Source organism: Triturus cristatus, chromosome 1_2 (assembly GCF_964204655.1).
Source record: "Triturus cristatus chromosome 1_2, aTriCri1.1, whole genome shotgun sequence".
NCBI lineage: Eukaryota > Metazoa > Chordata > Amphibia > Caudata > Salamandridae > Triturus > Triturus cristatus.
In genome coordinates this window covers 883,727,706-883,751,286 of record NC_140580.1, presented here as the reverse complement: position 1 = coordinate 883,751,286, position 23,581 = coordinate 883,727,706, and the positions used below count along the sequence as shown (strand labels likewise).

At 43.9% G+C, this 23,581-nt stretch overlaps 1 protein-coding gene across 4 annotated transcripts in view; it reads right to left on the bottom strand.

The window, feature by feature from the left end:
- Positions 1 to 23,581, bottom strand: part of NADK (NAD kinase) — a 574,415-nt gene that overhangs the window by 448,983 nt on the left and 101,851 nt on the right. For all 4 annotated transcript variants that reach the window (XM_085609365.1, XM_085609361.1, XM_085609381.1 and 1 more), the window contains one exon: positions 8,940 to 9,044. In XM_085609365.1, coding sequence (XP_085465491.1) covers positions 8,940 to 9,044 — 105 coding nt within the window. The remainder of the gene's footprint in view (positions 1 to 8,939; positions 9,045 to 23,581) is intronic.

Genomic DNA, 23,581 nt, shown 5'->3' with positions numbered 1-23,581 from the left:
CCTTTTCGGATTGCTGTGTGACATGAAAAGAGACCGGATATATGACTCTGAATTCCCACTGATTTCGTTAGGAGAATAAAAAAGCTGGGGGCTCCCAGATCTAAAAATGATTTCCTGACATATGCTTCCGATGTTATTGCTATGATCAAGATTGATGCAATCTGCCAATACACAGCGGGAGAAGTTGGTAAATAGGAAGCTCCAAATTTTGGCCCATAATAGTAATTCTACTAGTTTGATCATATCACCAATAAACGGGAGGCCAACCTCAGTATGTGTAATGACAGAGGCGGTGCTATTAGGAACCCCCAACAATCTGGAAAGAAATTTGTTCTCAGATATTGGTATTCAATCACAGTTGGTGTACCCCCCACCCTGGCCCTGTAAGTACCCAGTGAAATACATTTTGATTTATAAAGGGTGACAAGATCTTTCACCGTTTTTTGCCTAAGTCTCCAAACGAAACGAAAAATGGCCTCAGCTGCACTATTCATTTTATGTCCTCTCTGTTCCAGAAGTTTATCCCATTTAAAATTAGCATCCAGCAAGTTTCCTACACTGTTAAAATTTGGCAATTTCGTGATGTCCATACCATACACTGTGAATCTACACAGCATGTGTTTTTTTTTAGGTTGACCCTTAATTTCAAGTTTAACATGAAGCCATTAAATGTGTTTACTTTAAAGATGGGCGCACACTCCACTTTGTGACAGAAACGTACATGTGCTATGGTGTTCCAGTGAAAGCGCTTAAGGAGTTAAATCAGATTTGTATCCCAGCCCGTCTCATATGGTCCCAAAACCGACACCTGTCCACGAAGTTAAACACACTAGACAAGTGCATGAAAGCTGGGTGCAATGAGCCTTCCTTGGCCTTGGAGTATTTCTCCGCAATCAGGTGCAGCGTAAGGCACTGTTCGACAGTGCCTCAACCTGGCTGAAAGCTGCACTGCACTTCAGAGAGAAAGTCCCTATCCTCCGCCCATGCCTCCAATTTCTCAAGGATTATCCTGCCTGGTTTTTGACAGAGGAGTCCAACAACGAGATGGGCAGATCACATACAGGATCTCCTCTATCCTCTTTTTTAAAGATTGGAACGATAGTCGATTTTTTTTCCATGAGCTAGGAATTTCAGAGAAAAATAGGACGCGGAATACATTTGTCAACAATGGGGCCCAAAACTTTCCACTCAGGTGCGCATGGTAGTTAATACAGAATCGATCACCTGCTCAGTCACGCTGGTGATCTCTCTAACTTTATCTAAGCCAGGTCTCTGGCGCAGGGTATCTCTGACCATTCTCCTGTTATTACGCAGCTGGCCCTGCCTCAGGAAAACAGACGCCTCACCCTCTCTATTACTCCCTGGTGTTTGAAGATCCCACATGTAAAGAGCGCAGTTTTAAAAGGGGTGGACCAATACTTTGCCGAGAACACCAACACTGTTGACTCCCATCAGATCCAGTGGGGGGCCTTTGGGGCGGTCATCAAGGGTCAGGCACTCTCTTTGATGTCGGGGCATAAGAAGGAAGTGAGGGGCCGATTGGAGATTCTAGAACACAAGATCCAAGGGCTGGAGGATGAGGTGGCAACCACCAACGACAAGCAGATCTTACATACCCTTAGCGTAAAGCGGCAAGATTACAGGCAGCTCGCATTGGAGGCAGCTAGGTCGAAACAGAAAGCTACCCTGCACAAGATATACGAACTGGGAGACCATACGGGAAAGCTGTTGGCATGGCTAGAAAAGCGTGAAGCCGCACAGAGATGGGTGCCCCTTATTGAAGGGGAAACGAGAGAAATGCCGAGTGACCCACAGGTGATTGCTGAGACCTTTGCTTCCTATTTTGCCTCTATATACTCCTCCACTACTCGCACCACCTTTACCGATTCCAGGGATCTCCTGGCCACAATCCCGATCTCTACCCTCACCCTGGAAGACCACGAGTCCCTGGAGGGCGATCCTACTGAGGAGGAATTAGCGGCTGCCATACGTGGGATGAGGTCGGGGAAAGCTATGGGCCCCAATGGGCTTCCAATAGAGCGGTTTAAATTAGTGACCTCCAAGATAACTCCCGCTCTCCGCGCTATGTACAATTCTATGAAGTCAATCTTAAGGGCCTGCTGACTAGACTCCATAATGATGTGTGCCACTGGCGGTCTCTGCCCCTAACGCTACTAGGCAGAGCAGCACTGTTTAAGATGTTGGCGCTGCCCAGGTTCCTATATGTGTTGCAAAACACCCCCTATACAGTCTCAGATGCATACTTCACAAGAGTAGACAGTGAGGTCAGAACGCTACTATGGGATTGGAAAAACCGGCAAATTGCGACACATAAATTGACTAGGAGTGGTATGATGTGGGGATGACGTTACCGACCTTAAACAATACTACTGGGCCTCCCAGCTAGCGGTGATCAACCAATGGGGTTTTGCCCCACCGTGCGATCCGGCGTACCGGACGGACAAATGGATAATGGACCCAGGGGGGTATCGGTGTGCACTTTATTCTAATCCCAAACGCCAGCGCCTCACCGGTCCTACGGCCCAAACAGTCGCAATTTGGCATCGTGCGACAAGAACACTGGGGTGGAACAAAAAATTAACACTGGCCACTCCCTTATGGGACTCCGAGCTACTTGGCACACTGAGTAAATGCCTGGGCTTTGATAAGTGGGACTTGATAGGTATCTCCTCCGTAGGTGACCTCTGGAAGTTAAATGAGATGGGCCCGTTCAGTACCCTGCAAACGGAATACCAGCTGGCTGGATCAGAAACGTTCCGATACTTACAAACACGCCATGCAATAACGACCACTGTGGCATGTGATGAGACCTTACCTGAAGCATCCCCACTGGAGGACAGGCTTTTAGCAGATCCCATGTCCAGAAAAGCAATTTCACTCACATATCGCAAATTAATCACCAACAAGCCAGACCCACTGGTGTGTCTCCAGCAGTTATGGGAATCAGATCTCGGTTATTTGGAAGATGACGACTGGCAAGAAGCACTTTCCTCCCCCAAAGTGGTCTCTATACTGATGAGGCTCTGCTTAATCCAGCTCAAAATCCTACCCAGCACTTATCTATCGGCACAGACACTGGCAAAAATTGGGCATCGGTCAGACGCGTGGTGCCTTAGACGATGCAAAGCGGAGGGTAAATTTTTCCACGTGCTCTGGGAATGCCCACACATTCAGTCCTACTCGGGGAGAATCCTCTCCACACTTACAAAGGTTTGTTGGAAAAACATAACCAGCTCCCCACGACTTTGTTTGCTTAATGTTTGGGAGGCCACCGACTTGACTCAGACTGAGCGCACGCGGGCCTCCCTGGGCTTTGCCCTTGCCAAAAGAAATGTAGCTCAGATATGGGGGACTGGGGAATTGCCCACTTATCAGAAATGGTCCAATGACCAGGACAATGCGATGATTGCAGAGAAAGAAGTCTTCAATTACAGGGGTTGAAGAAATGGGACCACAACTGGGCTAAATGGAATGTGTCACGTGGCGGTCTCTGTATATCCCCAACTGAGGAGCTAAGTCATGTTGGGGTTGACACCAATCCTGAATTGATTTAAATTTATATGGGGATTGTATATGATCCATGTTCGCTGTTTATCTGAATATGTCATCATTGTAAATTACTGTCATGTGGCCTCACTGCCTCCCACTGTATCATCACAACTGTTTGGTAAAAATAAATTTTTTTGAAAAATGGGGTCCAAAAGAGTATGTTATGGTGAAAAACATCAAGTGGAACCCCATTGGGTCCAGGAGCCTTACAGGGGTTGCTCTTTCGGATTGCAGAAACTACGTCACTCACATCTGTAGGGAACTGCGGTGAGTTATGATCTAAAGCAGAAGAGGCAGGGTGATTCTAGTTGTGTGAGGATGTAACTAAAGGGCGAGTATCAGATGGTATAATAGACAAACGCTCGAAAATGCGAGAAAAATGGGTTTACCAATTACCTGGGGAAACATGACAGGTGATTTTCGGGGCAATATCGTCGGAATAAAAGGGTTGATTAAACACATCCCCGAAAATCTGAGTGTCCCTGAAGGTTGAGGCTTTAAGTAAATCTTCTCATGCCTCCTCTCTAATTTCAGACCTCCTAGTATCCAATGTTGTCCTATATGCCCTTCTGGTGAGTCTGATGTCCTCAATATTTCTGGTTGGGGAGTTGGTATCCATTTTCAGCTTTTTTAAAGCAATTGTACAAGCGTGGTTAAACCACCAATGTGGAGGTGGCGCAGTAACAGGGTTTGTGGAGGTCAAAAGGTTGGGCATAGTCAAGCACAGAGTATTAAAAATGCCCAGTATCATATGGGGCTCAGCTGTATCAGAGAGACAACAAAATACATCCTCACGTTTTCCATTAACCAAATTGGCAGGGAACTTCTCTGGGTTCACATTATTCCATGTCAAACGAATTCCTTACTTTACTGTAAGGTACTTCTGTAAAACTCACTGGAATGGGTAATGGGTAAGTGGGTATCTTTGTATGGCAGAGAGACACAAATTGAGACAGGATTAGGATGGCTCAAATTGGAGGACAAGAATTAAAGGATCTAATACCAAAGGGGATATCAATGTAAAGAACAGGATGAAATCGACTGTTGATAGCGGTGGCCGGCATGCTCGTTGGAGGGGGAGGGGGGGGGGGGGTAAGAGGGGGAAATCTACATTACACAATAAATTGTATTTAAGTATAAACTGGTTCAGAATGTCGCGGTAGCAGTTGTGATAGAAGTGGGCTAGGTCGTCCCCCTTCCAGTTTGTAAAGACACAAACACTGTCCCCTGGTTGGGGACATTTTGAGATGTTAATTTTGAACACTATCCAGTTCCCATAGGAATTCAATAGGGTGGCGTGTGAAAAGATTTCAATAAAAATGTATCAAATGCATGAACAGGTGACCAGGAAGACTTAAGACCATTATCTGATACCAGGGAGTGGACTTTAGAGTGGCTATTTTGGTGGGAGGAGGAGGAGGAGGAGGAGTGTGTGTGTGTATGTGTGTGTATGTGTGTGTGTGTGTATATATATATATATATATATATATCTCCAAAAGACCACACGGATTCTCTGAACTTCCATCAGGTGAACAGAGAGATATGAACCACTGGAAATTTGGCACTGTTCTTTTTAATCCTCAGAAACGACGTGTTTCGGACACTACTAGTCCTTGATCACATACAGACACATGCAGTTCGCCATCTTTTTAAAATATGCTGTGTTACTAAACCACGTGGTGTATAGACATAAAAAAGACACTAGCACAGCGTTCTGCATAGTGGTAAGTCTGTTTTCCTTTTGTTTCATACCTCTACCCAATTTTAACAATACATAATGTCGGTAGTGTGGCATTAAATACACAATGATATACATAATATAGATTTTTAGCTATATGTGGAGTTGTGAACAACATACATAATAATTGTTATAAATGCATCCTATTAACATTCATAATTTGCGCATTTCGCTTCATAAATAAATGGTAAAAAGCAGGTTTGTAAAAAAATCGATAAAACTATTAAAACATGAAATCATATTTACAGGTTTAATTTCATATTTAATTTCATATCCAGGCATGGGGATTCCCGTATATTGCCTGGAAGGCCCACTAGTAGCCTATTTTTGAAGTTATGAGCAGAAATGTGCAAAATCGCATAGAACAATGTAAACATCAAAATGTGCAAAACGGTAGAGAACCACAATTAACCATCTTCCTGCATAAATGCCATTATGTACGAGTCAAAAACTCATACAAAAATTTCATCCCGAGTTAATTCTGAAAGGTTCTAAAAATAGTGCAAACTATGCAGTCAAGTGAAAGTGCTGTGTGCTGAAAGTGCTACCTCCGGTCTGCCTGACCTACTAAAGTTCATGTGCTTAAAAAATTCCTAAAGTACACTCGTGGAAATATTTTTAAAAAGAAAAAAGTTTTTCATAATGCAAGCCCAGATGGAAAAGGGCGCGGCGTGAACAGTATATCAGTATTAAAAAAACCCTTTAACATAGCATTTCAAATGGAACAAAGTGGAGAGATATTCATCAAAGGGAGGATGACTAAAATAGTTATTGTTAGTATCATCACTATAGGTCTTTACAGGAAATAATGTAGGTCTTCCGTATTGTTAAGTCCATTGGGAATGTTACTGTCTAGCTCCAGTATCATTCTTGACTCCATCTGTCTCAACAACCTTTCTCTATCTCCTCCTCTCCGGAGTTTGGGAATGGCAGCCACTACAAAGTACTTCAAGCAATTGAGATCATTGTTGTGTTCTTGCTTTAAGTTGCGAGCCACATGATAAGTGGCATCATTATTTACAATGGCTCGCAGATGTTGCAGTATTCCGACATGCACCTTTAGCTTTGTACTTCCCACATATCTCAAGCCACAGGTGCATGTCAGAACATAGACCGCAAACTCCGTTCTGCAGTTGAAGCTGCCCTTGATGGTAATCATATCAGGGCTGAAGGGAGTCGAGTAGTGTGTGGTGTTCTCTCCAAACTTGCATGCTCTACATGAAGAGCATTTAGAGAAACCGTGTCTAGGTTGTAACCACATTTTCGCTGCTGCTAACTCTGGACTGTTCTTTACAATCTGTGTTCTCATGGAAGGACCTTTCCTGTTTGTGATAGTAGGTTGCGCAGGGAGCCTTGGAGCAAGCACTCCATCCGTAAGCACTATTGGCCAATTGTGCCTTATTATTGACCTAATCTTTCTTGTTTGTTGTATGCGGTTATTAATCTGGGGACATTGTTGGCAGGGTTGGATGCTTCTTTTATCGAATTAGTGGTCAACAGGGATTCCTAGATCTCACATTCACTTTGCTAACTGCCTCCTTAAGAATGGCCTCACTGTATCCTCTAATTTTAAATCTAGTGAGCGCCTGCTGGGTACAGATATTGAGGTTCTCCTCTGTGCTGCAGATTCTTTTGAGGCGTAAAAGTTCGCCAAATGGAATGTTTTTAATTAGATGTTTCGGGTGTGCACTGCTGGCATGGAGTGTAGAATTGCCAGCAGTGACTTAGCTATGTAGCGTAGTAGCTATTTTTCCATCTTTTATATACACTTTTACATCCAAAAACTTCATGCTCTTTTTGCTGATCTGCAAAGTAAATGTGAGGTTAGCAGTGTTTATATTGATGTTGTGAATAATTAAAAAAAAAATATATATATATATATATATATATTTTTATTTTTTTACATTGAAAAAGCATTTCGATTTGCCCATCCTATACCTTTTGATCCCTTGGACAGATTTGCCCAAAGTTTGCCAAACCAATGGATTCATCAACCAAGGTCCACCACTTCAATTTTTGTTGTGCCTACAGCCAGAACTGCTGAACGGATTTAGGATTTACACCAAACTTGCCATGCAAGTAGAGCTTGGTATAAATGTAAGTTATTTTTGGAGATATTAGGAATTTTAAAAACTTGCCAAATGGGTTTTAAAGGGTTAACACGTATGTATATATCTGGCATTTTTACTCTAGAGTGAATCAACATTTTTTTTAAAGTAATTCACTATGAGAATTATTTTTACGGCCATCTTGAAATTCTTTTAAGAGTTTTACATCTGGGGAAACCATTCTGCCCAACATGGGAATTCACCCCCAGGGGTACCTTAACACTGGGCAGTACTTAAAGGTACTCTGTGACATGGAATATCAAGTCCTGCACTAGAAAAAAAAACTCAGTGAGTGATTTTCAAGTCACAGGTCATTCAAGAGTCATGCGTGCAGCTATTTACAGTTTCAGAATCATTTGCCATTTTGATGTTGACTCTCAAATCACTTTTGACTCCAGAATTTCATGATTCTCAAATTACTTGTGACTCATGAGTTTCATGCTGATCAAAAAAAGAAGACTAATGCAAGGGCAAACGCAAGCAAGGACCAATCCGCTACACCCAACCCCTCTTTAGCATATCCGAAGTCTATACACTGTGGGGGTAGGTTACAGGAAGAGGTAATGGTGCAGGGGCTGCCCTCAAGCAAGGTCCTGGACACAACAACCACAGCACATGGCTTTAGGCTGTGCACAGCGGAGGATAACTGAAGGCATGGGGGAGGACAAAGGCTCCTGTGCCTAACCCAAACTGCACGCAGTCAAATGATGTGCCCAGCAGAGGTAGACTGACAGCTGACGTATGGGCGAAGAGCCAAGCCCTGCAGCGCACAACCATAGCCTGTGTGCAGCTGGGCTAAGCTAACAGCTGTAAACGGGATACAGATATTGGCTGCAAGCCAGGCTGTGTACCCAATGTCAACTGCTCAAAGCCAAAGGCTGTGCATAGGGAGGTTTAAATGATGGGAGGAGCAAAGCACAGTGTATGGCTGCAGGTCAGGCTCTGCGCCAAACCCTTATTGTGCATGGCTGCAGACCTGTTCAGCAGTGTTGGCCGTCAGCAGGGGGTAAGGACCTGGCGATCAGCAGGGGCTGGAAGTTAAGCATTTCATAAAACCAATGAAATTAACTGATAAAACTACAGTTAAAAACTTAGTTAAGATTCTGGCTCAAACAGGAAAATCCACTGAAATTTGTCAGTTATGGTTTCCAAAGCACACAACACACGCCATCACCTTGCACTGACTGCTAACTGCCGACACAGGCAGGCATCATTTTATCAGCAGCAGACCAGCTACAAGCATTGGCATTGAATGATCAGCGTTAATAAAAAAAAAAACACAAAGGCCTAGGAAATGCTACACACTTTAAACAAGCCACAATGGTCACTACTGGTTAGTTTTCTTTCAAACAAAATTAATAATGAAATTTCTGCACCCAAATTGGAACTCAAAAAATAAAGTCTTCCTGCATACGTCCACATGACACTCTTTTGATAACATTTGTTGACCCTGCACATTTGACTGGAGTTTGAGTACAGGGAGACATTTTACTGCTTAAATCCTATCTAACTACTACACTCACTGTTCGATCCGTGATGCAGGTCAATGTTCGCCGTGCTGGGCGCACACTCTTTTTCAAAGGAGGGATTGTAGGGCAGCACGCAGGCGACGTTCACAAGCTCCACCTCTATGACCAAAAGAGAATTCAAAGGTTATCTGATGTCAAACAAGATAATTTCAAATCACCTGGAGTCATCAACAACTGGATAGAAGATCTGTTTCACAAAAGGCATAATCAGCTTATGCAAACTAAAGATCACCAAACATCAATGGCATTTAAAAATACTTTCAATGTTGGAAAACAGTGCTCACTTAAATCTTTTTCTTTTATTCATTATAAGCTTCATTGATCTACGAGTTGTTCTCCAGTAGAAGCAACTATTCTAGTTTTCCCCATTGTTCACATTATGTAGTTTTACCACATTTTCAAATTTGACAGGACTACCGGGGCAATGGACAGGAAAACTATGAGACGCAAGTTGTTAAAGTGTCAGCTTTTAACTTGTTAAAAATGAGCAAATTATATTTAATAGCATGTGCTCTCCCAACAATGCTGTAGGCAATAACCCACATCAATTTCTCACCCATATAAAACCTTCACAAGGCTAAATGGTTTGATGATATAAAGAGAAAAGCTGAAGTTTTGAAATGTGGAGGAGTCAATGTTAATACGTATCCCCATCTTTAGCTCCCTATGTATCAGCCACTTGACACATTTCTCGACTGAAAATTAATTCACAAATTCCAGTGTTCGAAGGATAAAAGCTCCTCTCTGTGTAGGAGCATTCTGGAAGTAGTTGTCTATCTATACACACACTTTAAAAATGTAGGGAGAGCCTTAGAATGTCTTCCAAATATTTGAGGACAGATACATTTACATTTTATTTAAGGACAGTGTTTTTTCGTGTGCCTTGATGTGAAAATGCTGGGGCACCCATGCATAATGTGATGAGGGGACCCAGCGTCACTCTGATCGCACATACATTCATTAGGCCTTCGGCTCAATGGGGGCCTGAATAGTTGGGCCCTCCGTACGCTGCAGGGGCCTGCTTGGCAAAAGCAGAGTGGCTTTATCGAGTGTTAAACTATTTCTTATTCCATGCCACTGCACACATTCTACAAGGCATGCAATGTCATGGTATAGAGGGTAAGGGGGCCCCTACAGGGTTTCTTGTTTTCGAAACCCTGTAGCCCCCCCCCCCCCCCCTGCACTCATGGACTTCCATTACGCCCCTGCTGTAGCCTTGGCAAGCAGGGAAAGTGTATCACTGTGTACGTCTGTAATGGCGTTGCATGTTCAGTTGGATCATGGCACTGTAGAACAAAATAATAAAACAAGAAGATGCAGCTTATTTCTCTTGCTAACAGGTTGTGCACTGGTACAAAGAATGAAAATGGTACACAGCAGCCTTTTCAAAACTCTGGGTCATGAGCAGATTTTAAATGGGTTGGGAAAGTCCGAGCAATAAATAAAGATGCCTTTAAATTCTTTGTTTAACTTGTCACATTTGCCAAGCTTCAAAGACAGAGGTCAAATGTCAGGCAATTTTTTCTGACTAATTGCTGCTGGATTGGTGTTTACTTTTCTTTCTCTGACAGTAAAGCGAGAGATTTTTACAAAGTAAATTATGTAATGATCTTGCTGAACTACAGGGAATGTGAAAGGAAAGGCTGTTGTGTTTTTTGCAACACACAACAAAATGTAAATACCTGTAATTTAAGTTAGCAGCATTTAGGAATGCAAAAATGAAGCAATTTTTTTTTGTAATTCTAAAGTGTGCTGGAAACATATTTTAAGACGATCAAAACAGATCAAGACATTTTAATTGATGATACAGAAAAGTTTAAATTTTCACAGAAACCCTATTTCCGCACATTATTGTTTGTGTATTCTATAGTTTTAGAAGTAAAATTGTATGTTTGTGTAAAGTTAGTGGCCATTTCAATGGAAAATGTGCTATCTGTAAATGTCAATGAGCTACCACACGATGCTTTAGTTACATTAAAAAATCGATCCTCCTTATGTCCATTAAAGGTAGGTGGGTCATGAATGTTTTCAATCTAAAAAGTGAGTCATGGTTCTAAAAAGTCTGAGAACCTCTGGCACAGAGGACTGAAACCATGCTTCCTCCTCACCCTTTCCCCGCCCCCGAACTCCCATAAGAACATATAATCCCCCATCCCTAAGTCCTTTTTTTGCTACAAGCTTTTTCCAGGTAAGGTGACAAGAAATCTGGAATGTTCACCAGCACCTAATTGTTTTTGGTTCATTATACAATTTGAAAAAGTGTGTGAAATACATAAAAAGCAAATAGACCTACAACGTTTTTCTACAGTGCCTTTCACTCCCCCTTGTGCTTCTGTAATGGCGACTTGCACGTATAGTAACACAAATGGAACACAGCAAAATTAAAATAAAATAAAAACTAACGTTTTAGGCGTCGATTCACAAAAGGGGCATGGCTACTTCATGAAGATTTGACTTAACAGCTAATTTACGAAACTTTTAGAAACGTACTTGGACATTTTAGATTTCCACGACGTTCCTAGTGTTCTTTAATCGTTTGTGAGTAGCCTCTGCAAAACGTAGGGAATGGAAGCTATGTATATTTTTTTAATATAAAACTGCTTTCTTTCCTAGGAAACATATTTTCATGTAAACTTTTACCCTACTACATCCACTCTCGAAATGTGTAGCGGGCAGCATGCAATTATGCAATCTCCAAGCTTTCTGTACCCCTTGGAAAGAAGCACCAAATGTGTGAACATCTACAAAGTAGCAAATCCATTCCATTAGTGTCCGCCTCATTTGTATTCACCCCTCTGACTCTTCCGAGGTTAAACCTGCTTCATTTTATCAAGGTTCCACTTACAAATTCAGAAAATGTCTCATAGTTTGTGAATCATCATTAACTAGTACCTCATTCATGTGCATAAAGGATTTGTATCGAGAGCACGTCTATGCTAAATCTCTCCAAATTAAAGCTGTACATCATAGATGGATGACATAAAGAGACCAATTATGCCCCAGTTATGTTAAATCTTCCTTGGACAACATGGCGAGGAATTGGTTGCCTGAAACCCCCAAGGATTTTATATTTGTGGAAACTGTAATGTCTGCGCTTGGGGTAGGAATAAACTGAAGAAATTCTGTTATACTAACAAAAGGAAATATATAATCAACAATATTATCAATTACAACACAACATCTACAGTATATCTGGTAGGCTCTGAAAGCAAACGGATGTATGTGGGTACTATTAGACACTCATTGAAACTAAGGATCCAGGAACATGTCAGAGCAATTGGGAACCATAATGAGGATTACCCCATAGCAGCACATATAAAATTTAGCCATCTGCATAAAACAAATGTATGGTTTCCCATCCTGGAGCATGTAGGGAGGAGTGAGAGAGGAGGTGATAGGGAATTATTCTTAATGCAAACAGATGCTAAGTGGATAAGTAGATTAAGAACTGCCCAGACAGTCCTTCATACTAATAATGAATTATGTCATTTTTTATAATGGTATCAATTGATATTAATGTGAAAGTATAAAATATCATTGTATACAGGAACTTAATTCTTACACCCTTTTATTGCAATCCGGAATATGACACGTAGCTTCCCTTAGTTCCTTACCCTTTCCTAGCATTTTACTATGATTGGTATCTGTGAGTAATGTCACTCATGCTTGTTCTCAGCTCCTAAAACAGTTTTTATCTTCTGAAGCTAAGCCCGCTCATGTAAGGTCTTATTAAGGTAAGATTTATCTGGAACACAGCTTTTTACTAACTGCCTTTATTTGCTTTTTAAATATGGCACTTACGGTCTTACGCGCGATAATGCAGGCCTCTTTTCATGCTTCTTGCAAGAGAATGGGTTGTCCAGGCACCTGAATATGAACAAGTCTATCAACTCACGTGTGCATTGAGGCTTGCTGGCTGTATCCTGTACGGTATTTGTGTCCAGTGGCGGGGAACTGAACATTATTTTTAAACAATTACTGTAAGCTTACACTTATCACTCACTGATTTTTTAGATAATATTGCTATGCCGAATGCTGTAATGAGTGGTGACCTGCCATTGAAAATACTTAAAAAAAAAAAAAAACACAAACAAAAAACAAAACTAAAACAAAAAAAAATCGAACAACTCACTTTATAATATGACGTCTACGGTTACATGCAAAGTCCTCTTTTCATATCCATTGTAAGGGAGTGGGTTGACTAGGCAACCACATATAAACAAGGCCATCAAGAGGGTAAAATGTCAAGAGCACGCTGGGCATGGATACTACCACTTGAACCGATGCAGTCTTAACTGAGGGTAAGGTTTCCTGACACGTTTGAGCTTCCTCTCACATTTCATTTATCTTCTTTTTCTTCTCAATTCAATGTAAGTTGATGCTTCTTTAAAGCTGCAGTTTTTAGGTCGAGCCTAAAGCAGCCATTGCGCTGCTTGCTCGACTTTTAGTAGGGGGTAAAAAAAGTGCTACCCACAAGCTTTTCATGGCCTAAAGCTTGCGGGCATGTGCGCGTGAACGCACGAAGCCGCCATCTGCCTTTCTTATCTCATTAAGCCTTCAAGCCGTAATGGCTCATTGTTTACGATAGGAGGCAACCCTATCTGCACTCAATTACAGCACAACAGCCATGTTGCCGCATCTCTGTTCTAACGTTTTTGTTGATACCGGGGCACGTTTAGAAGTGGCCACATTTCGTTGCTTTGCGTTCAAATAAACAATCTGCAGGTGGTGAAGGAATCTCAAAGTAGAGCGGTTCAAATGCCTCACTTAGAGGGCCATCAACATCCTTCTGTTAAGAGTATCAAGCCGACTGGGAGCTTGATGGAGATTAACACCTTAAGCCAACACCACAAAGTAATCAAAGACAGCTTGTCGTCTTTTCACACGTGCGTAAAACAAGCTGAACTTAACTGGAGGTCGGGTTTACGTTTTTAAAGCTGTGTCTGTAAGAAATGTGAGTGCACTTCAACAATGTCAAAAGTCTAGTAGATTAATTACATTTAGTAACCTTCGAACGACTAAAAATTAAGAAAAAAAAAATGTAGGTTCTAAGCTAATGGCCTGCTGCTGTTCGCATGCAGCTACTGGATAGGACTGTAATGTGTGACCTGCGGGTTACACAAGGATATCTGCAATAAGAGCAGTAACCCATTGAAAAAGCTACATAAAATACAAATCTATGACCTCAATGTTACGTTATACTCCACAGCAGACACGTTAACCCAAAGCTATTTTAAGATACGTCTCAACTGTTAACCACTATTTATATTACTCTAATAACTTGGAAATTGGCGTGTATACAACCGTCTCTCCAAGCATGTACCTTAACCCCAAATTATATTTTTAAATTGAGCCTGTTTGTGACCAATTATGCCGAAACAAATTTAGTATGGTGTTTGACAGAATTACCAAGGTCTTTGCCACAACTGTTTTAAATAATGTATACGTTGTCTGGACTGAGCGCCTCATGACTCGACCCCATTTTTGCTGCCATTCCGTGACCCCCAATTTGTGGGTTCGCAAGTCAATGTTTGCCATATCCTGCACTCCTGCTCACAAACCAATTTGTTTCCACACAGGTGAAACGATGAACCGACTTCGAAAGTATGAACATCATAACTTTGCTCTTTTTGCATTGGCATAGATTACATGCAACCCTCTTTCACTTCCGCCATTTCTGTGGCTAAAAAAGTTCAAAAGTACCGGGTGCAAGAAGAGATACCTGGCAGCTGCTTACCTCCCGCGTTCTGTAGGAAAGCGATAGGCGCCTCCAACGGCTAGAGCCTAGGTATATTAGTTTGCTGAGAAATAAGGGCAATCCCCTGGTTAAAAAAACAAATATTAAGAAGCCAGCTCACGTACATAACGACGATAACTGGTTACAATAAATAGCATACCTGGTTACAAAAAAAAGAACATCCCTTCTTGCATGTATTTATATAGCGCTTGCTACCCCTAACGTTAAAATCCGCATGAAAACAGTGAAAGCAAAACATGCAGTTGAGGCGAGCGGATCTATTTCCAGTCCTGGCTTTTCAGCCGACAGCATTTTGCACCATAGGATATGTAGTTCTGCATTTTGTAAGAGCTGCAAGCAAAAACATAGCACCACCTGATGTTTGCCCCATTTGAAACTGAGACACCATCTCTTGTCAAATGCATTTACGCAAGTAAAGCAAAACGTGGCTGCAAATCTCACAGTACACTGATTAGATGACTGAAAGCCCACTAATGGAAACCTGGTATTCCTAGTAACATGAGCCACTGAGATGGACGTAACACTGTGTAGCCATAGAGGTTGTCAAATAATCCCTGTTAGCAGAGCCCACTATACCACCCCAATGCTTTTGTTTTGCACAGCGAAGTGCGTAAACAAAAGTATGGGAACTGTGATCCTGGTGCAATGTTTAGGGGTTAGGGAGTGTGGGGACGAGGTCAAACAAGTTGCCAAAACGAACAAAATACTCTCTGTGACTATTTTGTTGGTCTTTCGCCATCCAATAACTGCATGGAAAAAGAGCACACGCCTTCAATGAAACGTAACATGCACTCGGTGCTTTAAATGGAAAAAAATTAAATGCCGATGCTCACCAAATTGATTGGGGTGGGGGGCTTGGCTGCAAGGCAGGCATTTAACAATATTAGCATTTTCTTGATCTTATGGTTTCTCGTGCTCTAATGAGCAATTTATTTTACTACAAACAATCCTAACTGTAGGGATTTAATCAGAGTGGGACAAAGTAAAGGCTAAAGCTATCTCATCAAAATTTTAAACTAGTGGCTGGCAGCAAATGCTCAGTGTGCTGGTAGATAAATTTGAAACGTTGAAGGAAGGAACAAGATACTAACACGGTATTCTAAAATGGGCATTGTGATGCCTTGGGAAATCCCTAATCTACCAGCACACTGAGCTGGAATAAGGATATTGATTTACCTGTGGAGATTGAATTTACCGACTTATTATTTCAGCCCTGATGAAGTTCCCACTGTTTGGAAAGAAACGCATTGGCTGAGCAGTATGTGTTAATAAGGATTTATATGCGATGGAAAAATGTGCAAATTAAGGTTTTGAAATAACTAGACTGACTGGACTTCCTTACCTGGCGCACCTCCTTTTGCTTTATCGACTAAAGATCTGTTACACAGGGGCACAGCACAACGACAGGTGCTGGAGTGAATGTGCGCAGGACTCTCAAATAAACAAAACTAGCGTGAGGTGCAGATTGAAAGGTCTGCCGCTGGATTCCTTTAATTTGACAAGTCCCTTAAGACCATTAGCCGTGCGCGATAGCAATAATGCATCATCAGCATATAAGAGGGTGGTTACAAGAACGGATTTCACTTTGGGAAGATCACTACCATTTGCTGTTAGAAAGCAATTCAGGCCGTTAATGTAAAGCAAAAACAAATGGGCGCTGAAACACAGCCTTGCATGACCCCCCCACCCCTTCCCCCTGCACGAGAGAGGTTAAAGGAATCCGTGCGTTCCCCTCCCATGCCGTACCCGACCAAAGCATTCCCATCAGTATGAAGGGCTCTGAGAAAATCAATCAGTGGCTGAGGCAACCCTAAAACCACTACGTTTTTCCATAGCCTTGACCTATTCACCAGGTCGAAGACAGTGCTCAGGTCCATGAATGCTAGTAAAATGGCCCCCATTTAGCAACAATATATTTTCCAAATAGCAGATTTAGGTTGAGACACTGCTCCAGAGTACCCCTACCTTCCCTAAAACCGTACAGGACCGGACAAAGGATATTAATAATTTGGGCCCAATGTTCGATAGGTTGTAAAATTATTCGGCCATCACATTGACAACTGAATCTAATGAGGGGATGGGTCTATAGCAGCTGGGGTCCTGTCTGTCCCACTTCTTAAAAACCGGTACTATGACCGCAGATTTCCAGGAAGAGGGAATAGTAACCTAAATAGCAGTATTAAGGGCATTAGTTACGTGGGGGGCACAGAGGGAGATCTCCATCTTATAAAGGTCCATAGGGACCTAATTTGTAAGGATATCAAAAAATATAATGACCCTTTTGCTTTCCTATATAGTAATCTTATTGTTTTATTAAGGCTTCTTTTAAGATGTAATAAGCGATAAGAAAACCACCCTGGATTCTTAGGATTTAAAATTAAACCCCCAGAAGGTTTCTGGTTAAAAATTTAACCAAAAGCGCATCATATAAACCAGGCCAAAGAGCAACCATAGATTTTCCTTCAACATTAGCAACCTTAACATCCAGAATTAAACGAGAAAGAGCTTCTAAAATTTCCTTCTCAGTTTTATCATTCCATATCAGCCTTTTAAGATTAAAAGGGGTAGAAACAGTTTTAAATATTCTGGATTCAGGCAGATAATCAAATGGGAAATTAAAAGAGATAACTTGGGGATTGTGATCACTCTCAATCCTGGGAACTATCTCATAACTTTGGACTAAATTAAAAAATATATACAGTAAGTGCTGCTTGTATCTATTCCCCCCGATACTATCTGTGCTGTGTAATAACAGTAGCTTCGGATCGAGTGGCAGAACCCAAGCCAATACCTCACTCAGGCAAGCCACCACCCTCCGCCAGAATGGTTGTAATGCAGTGCATCCCCAGACTGTATCTAGGAATGTCCCATCGTCCGTTCCACATGTGAAGCACACAGGGGAGTGGATGACACCCATCTTCCAAAGTCAGAATCAGGTGCAAATATTTAAACTGTATGAGGCGGTATCTTGTGGAAACCGTCGCACCTCTGAGGCTAGTAAGGGCCTCTGCCCAATCATCATCCGTTATGTCCGGTATGTCCTCCTCCCAGGCCTGTCTTGTATTATGTAGGATTGGTTCAATTGTGCATCGTCTGGATTTGATAGATCTGACGGATCTTATGTGCGCCTATGTCACCCATCAATAAGCGCCCTTCTAAGGGATGAAATTCGGGCAAGGTGCCAGTCAGTGGTAGTATGGGGGTGAGTGCATGCCTAAACTGAAGATATCTAAAGAATTGAGTTTTCTGCAATCTAAATTCTGTCTGGAGCAGTTGGAACTATAGGTGGATATTCCCACAATGTTCCACCCGCGGAACCCCCCCAGAGCCACGACCGAGCGCAACATGGTACCGTTCCACAGCGCGGTCGCTTGGGTCAGGCGGCTGCGCCACCCCATCTGTCGGACCGTAGCCCGCCATAATCGGATAGCGGTGCTGCTGGCAGGGGGTAGGAAATCTAGGTTCTGAGCACTATACAAAAGCCGAAGGAGTGGAACAGTGCCCATTGCCATATGGTCTAAAACAAACGCTCGGTACGATTATGAATTATACCATCATTCATTAACCACTTGCAGATGGGAGGCCGCGTTGTAGGCGTAAATGTCTGCTGCAGCAATTCCGCCACAATACGTTGACTGCGTGCATGTGTTTAGCGCCACACGCACAGCCCCGTCTTGCCAGAGAAATTTGTTATGTATGACATACACCTGTGCGAACCAGGTCCGCGGGATGGCATATGGGAAGTACTGGAGCCTGTAGAGTATTCTGGGCAAGGACACCATCTTAAAAATCGCCGAACGCCCGTATAATGAGAGCGGACCAGACTGTTGTCTTGTCCTTAAGGCTTTTGAGAAGTGTTTTGATTTTACGAGCCCATGAGGTCTGAGGACACGGTGACAAAGATACCAAGGTACTGAAATCCCGTAGTTGCGTGCAGCAATTGCTCGGCCCATTTCTCTCAGCCCTGGTGCCCGCACAAATCGTACAGACTTGGGGGGGGTTCGTGTGGAGTCCTGTGGTTTGACCAAAAACGCGCAGGATCTGCAAGATAAGGGGCTCGAGAACCACGGGTCGGTCATAAAGAAAAGGACATCGTCCGCATACGATGCAATGCAGTCCGATCTAGACGAGTCCTAGTCTAAGCCCCTAAGCATCGGGTCACCATGCACCCACACCGCCAGGGGTCCTATGGCAAAGACGAACAATAACGGTGACAGGGGGGCAGCCCTGTCATGTACCACGGCAAATTGGAAATGGGGCGGACCGTTGGCCGGCAACCCGGACTGAGGCTGTAAGCCCTGTGTAAAGAAAGCGCATACATGCATAGGCCAAAGTTGAGGACAAGTAGGAGGTAAAAGAGGTACGTTCCCAAAACGATGCCTACTTAACATTTGGGAACCCACGGATTTGAATCATACAGACCAAGATTGGGTAACGCTTGGAACTGCATTAGCTAAACGTAACATAGCGCAACTATAGGGCTTGGGACTATCCCCGACACATCAGCGATGGTGCCAGGATATGGACCGCACGATGGTTACAGAGAAATCGGTGTATATTCACCGGGGCTGCCCCCAAAAGTGGACGCGTGTGTGGGGAAAGTGAAATCGATTTCGGGGTGACATTTGTGAACCTCCTCTGGTAGAGCAGGACTCAGATGATAGTGATTGATTGGGATGAATGGACGGGACAACCTATGTATTACCACAAATATTGTGTTTCTGACTACCAGGAGCTGCTAGATGCTTGTGTGCTATTACGCAAACTGTACCACTATGGAAGAGAATTAACTTATTGTTGATAATTACCACTGAGTGATCCATTGTAATACTGATTGATCGTTCAAATGTGTTTCAAATGCCAATAAAAATGTTTTTTGTTGTTGTTGTGTTTTTAAAGAAAGAGGTACGTCCAGCTAAGGGAAACAAACGTCTTGTCGATGTTTGCAAGCAGCATGGCCGCAGGGCGTCCAAGCCCTGGGGCTTTAGCCATAGCATTGTGTACGCGTCTAATATTGTGACGTGTGGAGCGGTGGGGCATAAATCCTGATTGGTCAGGATGAATCAGATCGTGTATGCAGGATCAAAGGCGGTCAGCAAGGACCTTGCCTCAGAACCTTCGGCTCGAAATTAATGAGAGTGATAGGTTTATATGATGCGGGGTCTTCTGGTGGTCGTTCTGGGTTTAAGAACAAGACTATCTCAGTGTGTCGCCACTTCAGGGGGAGCTAGGACTGGTCGATGGCCTCCTGTATGGCCCCCGAGTAGGTGGGGGCCCAGAATGGTCATGTGGGATTTCCATAGGGAAACCCTTAGGCCAGGGAACCCGGCCCGGGTGTATGGCCACCTATGCAGCATTCAATTCATCAATAGTGATTGGGGTATCAAGAAGGTAACGTGCCAAGTCGGATAATCTATGGGGGGAATATCACGCAGGAATTAGTCTATGTTGGCCTCCGACAACAGCTCCTGGTGCTTGCATAGGAGTGAGAAATAACGTGAAAACTCTGCAGCCACCGTCTCGGGAGAAGAGCACAGGGCCCCACTATCGTCCCTAAGCACCGGTACACTGGCTGGGGACTTCTCTGCTTGGCCTAATCTATGGAGAATTTTGCTAGATTTAGCTCCCCATTGGTAGATTCTATGTTGAGATGCTAACCAAATTTCTTTGGCTTCGCCCATAAGATGGCAGTGTACGGACTGTTGTGCTTGCAGTAAGGTGCGTTTTAGTATGGGGCTCGTATCGGTGAGACAACGTACCCCAATAGCTGCGCCAGTTGTTTACGTTTGGCCGTAGCGTGGAAACTGATATCCACCCTGCGAATGGTAGGCTTCATGGCCTTCCATAGAGTACAGGCAGAGGGGGTTGATGCTACATTGAAGGTATAATATTCCTCGACAGCCTGGGACAGAGTCTCTTGATATTCCGGGTCCTGCAGATGCAAGGGAGACATCCTCCACCGAAATGGGGGTTTGTGTGATTGCACCCGAAATAGGCACTCAACCGGGGCGTGATCTGAGAGACCTCGGGGGAAATGCGACACGCGGTAGACCCTATGTATATAGACCCTATGTATATATCTGTGTGGGGTGAACATATAGTCCAGGCGAGATAAAGATCCGTGGACTGCCGACAAGTATTGCTCAGCGGGATGGAACTCGCGCCATACGTCTGACCAACCAAAAGTAGTGGCCAACAGATGGAGTTTAGTTCTGTTGGCCGGGGAAGCCTGCCATGATGTACGTGTCCTGTCTATTACCGTCATGGTGTTGTTACAATCGCCGCCCAGGAGTGTCAGTTCACCTGGTAATTCTCCCCATAAGCGGGTTATCTTTTCTGCAAAGGTGGTGCCTAACGGCAGGGGAGCATACACACTGCCTAAATTTATATGTTCTCCAAACAGTGTTCCAGAAAGCAAAACATATCGTCCACAGGGGTCTAGCCATTGCTTTGTAGGTATAAACGGGCCGCGGTGATGTATGAGAATGGCAGCCCCTCGGGACCAACTAGTGAACCTGGCATGGTAGACGGTATGATATCTGAATCTAGAGATGCAGGGGACCTTAGTGCCTAGCAAGTGTGTCTCTTGCAGAAGGAGGATATCGGCCCGTAACATTTGGTCTGATGAAGAATGGCGCCCCGTTTCACTTTATTAATGAGGTCCCTGACATTCCACGAGACTATGTTCAAATCCCCAGGTAAGGGAACGTCTTGTTGCATTGGCATCTAACCCTAAGGCTTGAGTTTACTAGGACTAAGCCTGTGAGATTGGAACTGGACTTCTGTGCGCACAAAAAAACAATACTAACAGAATACCCAAAGAAACCCCAACACCCCCACCCCCACCTGATACTGCCTGGAACATGGAGCATTTGTTGCGGCGGAAGATACCTGCAGGCCCCCAACATGGGGACTCGGGGCACCACCACCAAGGGTACCCAAAACCTCATATATTACGAACAAACAATTAAAGTGTCTGGAGCGGGAGGAAGTGTGCGGCCAAACATCCACGCCGTCTTTGCGGTCTATGCTGAACAAGTAGACTCAGGAGTTGGTTGCCACACTGGCCCAGTGCTTTAGAGGCTCAATGCCAACTCCCCGTGTGAGGGTGCGTCATTCTGGGTCCGAGGAGTGCCTGGCAGAGCCCGATCTGTATAGACATCTGGATTTGTTCCTTTTGGGCATGTTCCTATGCGAATCTTGTTAATGTTAAAGTGATTTATAAAGCGCACGTATACCCGGAGGTGTCTTGGCGCTGAGGACGGAAGAGAATCTGTTCTGGCAACTAGTTCCGGAACAGCCAGGTTTTCAGACCTTTTCTGAAGGAGGCTAGAGAGCTTGCGCTTCTGAGCTCAGTCGGAAGAGAGTTTTAAAGTTTAGAGGTGCCAAAGTGAAAACTGCGGCCACCCCAACATTAAGTTCGAATTTTTGGCACTTCCAGGAGTTTGGCTCCAGAAGAGCGAAGATGTCTAGTCCGTTCATGCCAGACGAAGAGGTTTTGCAGGAAGATAGGACCTGTATGGTTTAGTGCTTTGTAAGCCAGGGACAGCGCCTTGAATTTAATCCGTTGTGCAACCGGGAGCAAATGCAGACTATGAATTTCTTTGGAAACAGATTTATGCCTAGGGATGTTAGACAGTAACATCGCAGCTGATTTCTGTACGCTCTGAAGCTTTTTCAGGCACTGCTTCTGCACGTTTACCAATAGTCCGTTACAATAATCTAATTTAGATTGAATTAAGGATGTAGCTACGGTTTTCCTGGTATCTTCAGAAATATACTTTCTTAATAAGGAAGTGGGCGGAAGACACAATTGCATTTGTGTGTTGAGTGAGCGAGAGCTTGTCGAGCCACACTCCCAGGTTCTTGGCCTTCACCGCAGGTTTTGGAGGAGTCCGAGTCCAGTGGCGGTGGAGTACGTGATTTCGGATGCGATTGCTCGTCTGTCCAGGCAAAGACCGCCTCCGGGGTGTCAAAGAAGTAGGATTTGGCATTGTATATGAGGCGCATTCGGGCTGGGTAGAGGAGCATGTATTGTATATTCAAGTCACGTAGACTGCGTTTTGCCTCCATAAATGACTGGCGCTGCTGTTGTACCAGACGGGTATAGTCCAGGAATATCATAATGTGCTTAGAGTTTGTAACGCCCTGAACGTCTCAGGATCGTTTAACAGACACGACAATGAGGACGCAACCACTTGTGAAGGGTTAGTTCTTTTAATGAAGGCAAATAAAATACAAAGAACAAACAAAAGTTATAGTCGCTGGAATCCTCCAGGCTAAGTACGTTACCAGCCCACAGCACGGATGGTCCTAACCGTCCTCTGCATATACGCCGATCCCGGCGTATGCCAACAGAGGGCAGAAATGAAATGGCCGACAATGCCAATCGGTAGGCTGTGAGGGGCACGAAGAGTGTTGGGGAGAATCGAGGAGTCAGGGAAACACCCAGCCGGGGTCTCTACCTGAAGGGAGCAGCCGCTCAACCTCTTCCTCAGACTGCACCGGGACGCGGAGTCACCTCCTGGTGATGCGTCACCGATACCCCAATCACAAGCAAGAAGACTGAACCGAGAGCAGCCGCTCGATCGATCCTGTGGACTTCCGAGTCTGTAACGCGGCAAACACCTCCTGGTGTGCGTTACAGCTGGCAGTCCCTGTGTCTCTGGTCGGGCTGGGAGTTACGACTCCAACCAGCAAAAGCGCCACTGCGCTTGGACTCAGCCGAGTCAAAAAGCGAAGCTCAATGGTTGACCGGTAGAGCTTCCGGGTCCTTCACAGGTGACGATGGGGCAAGACACGGCCCAGGGAGTAACGACTCGACCTACCTCCGTTCTTGCCTTACTGGAGCACCACTCCTGAACACTGCTCTTCACGA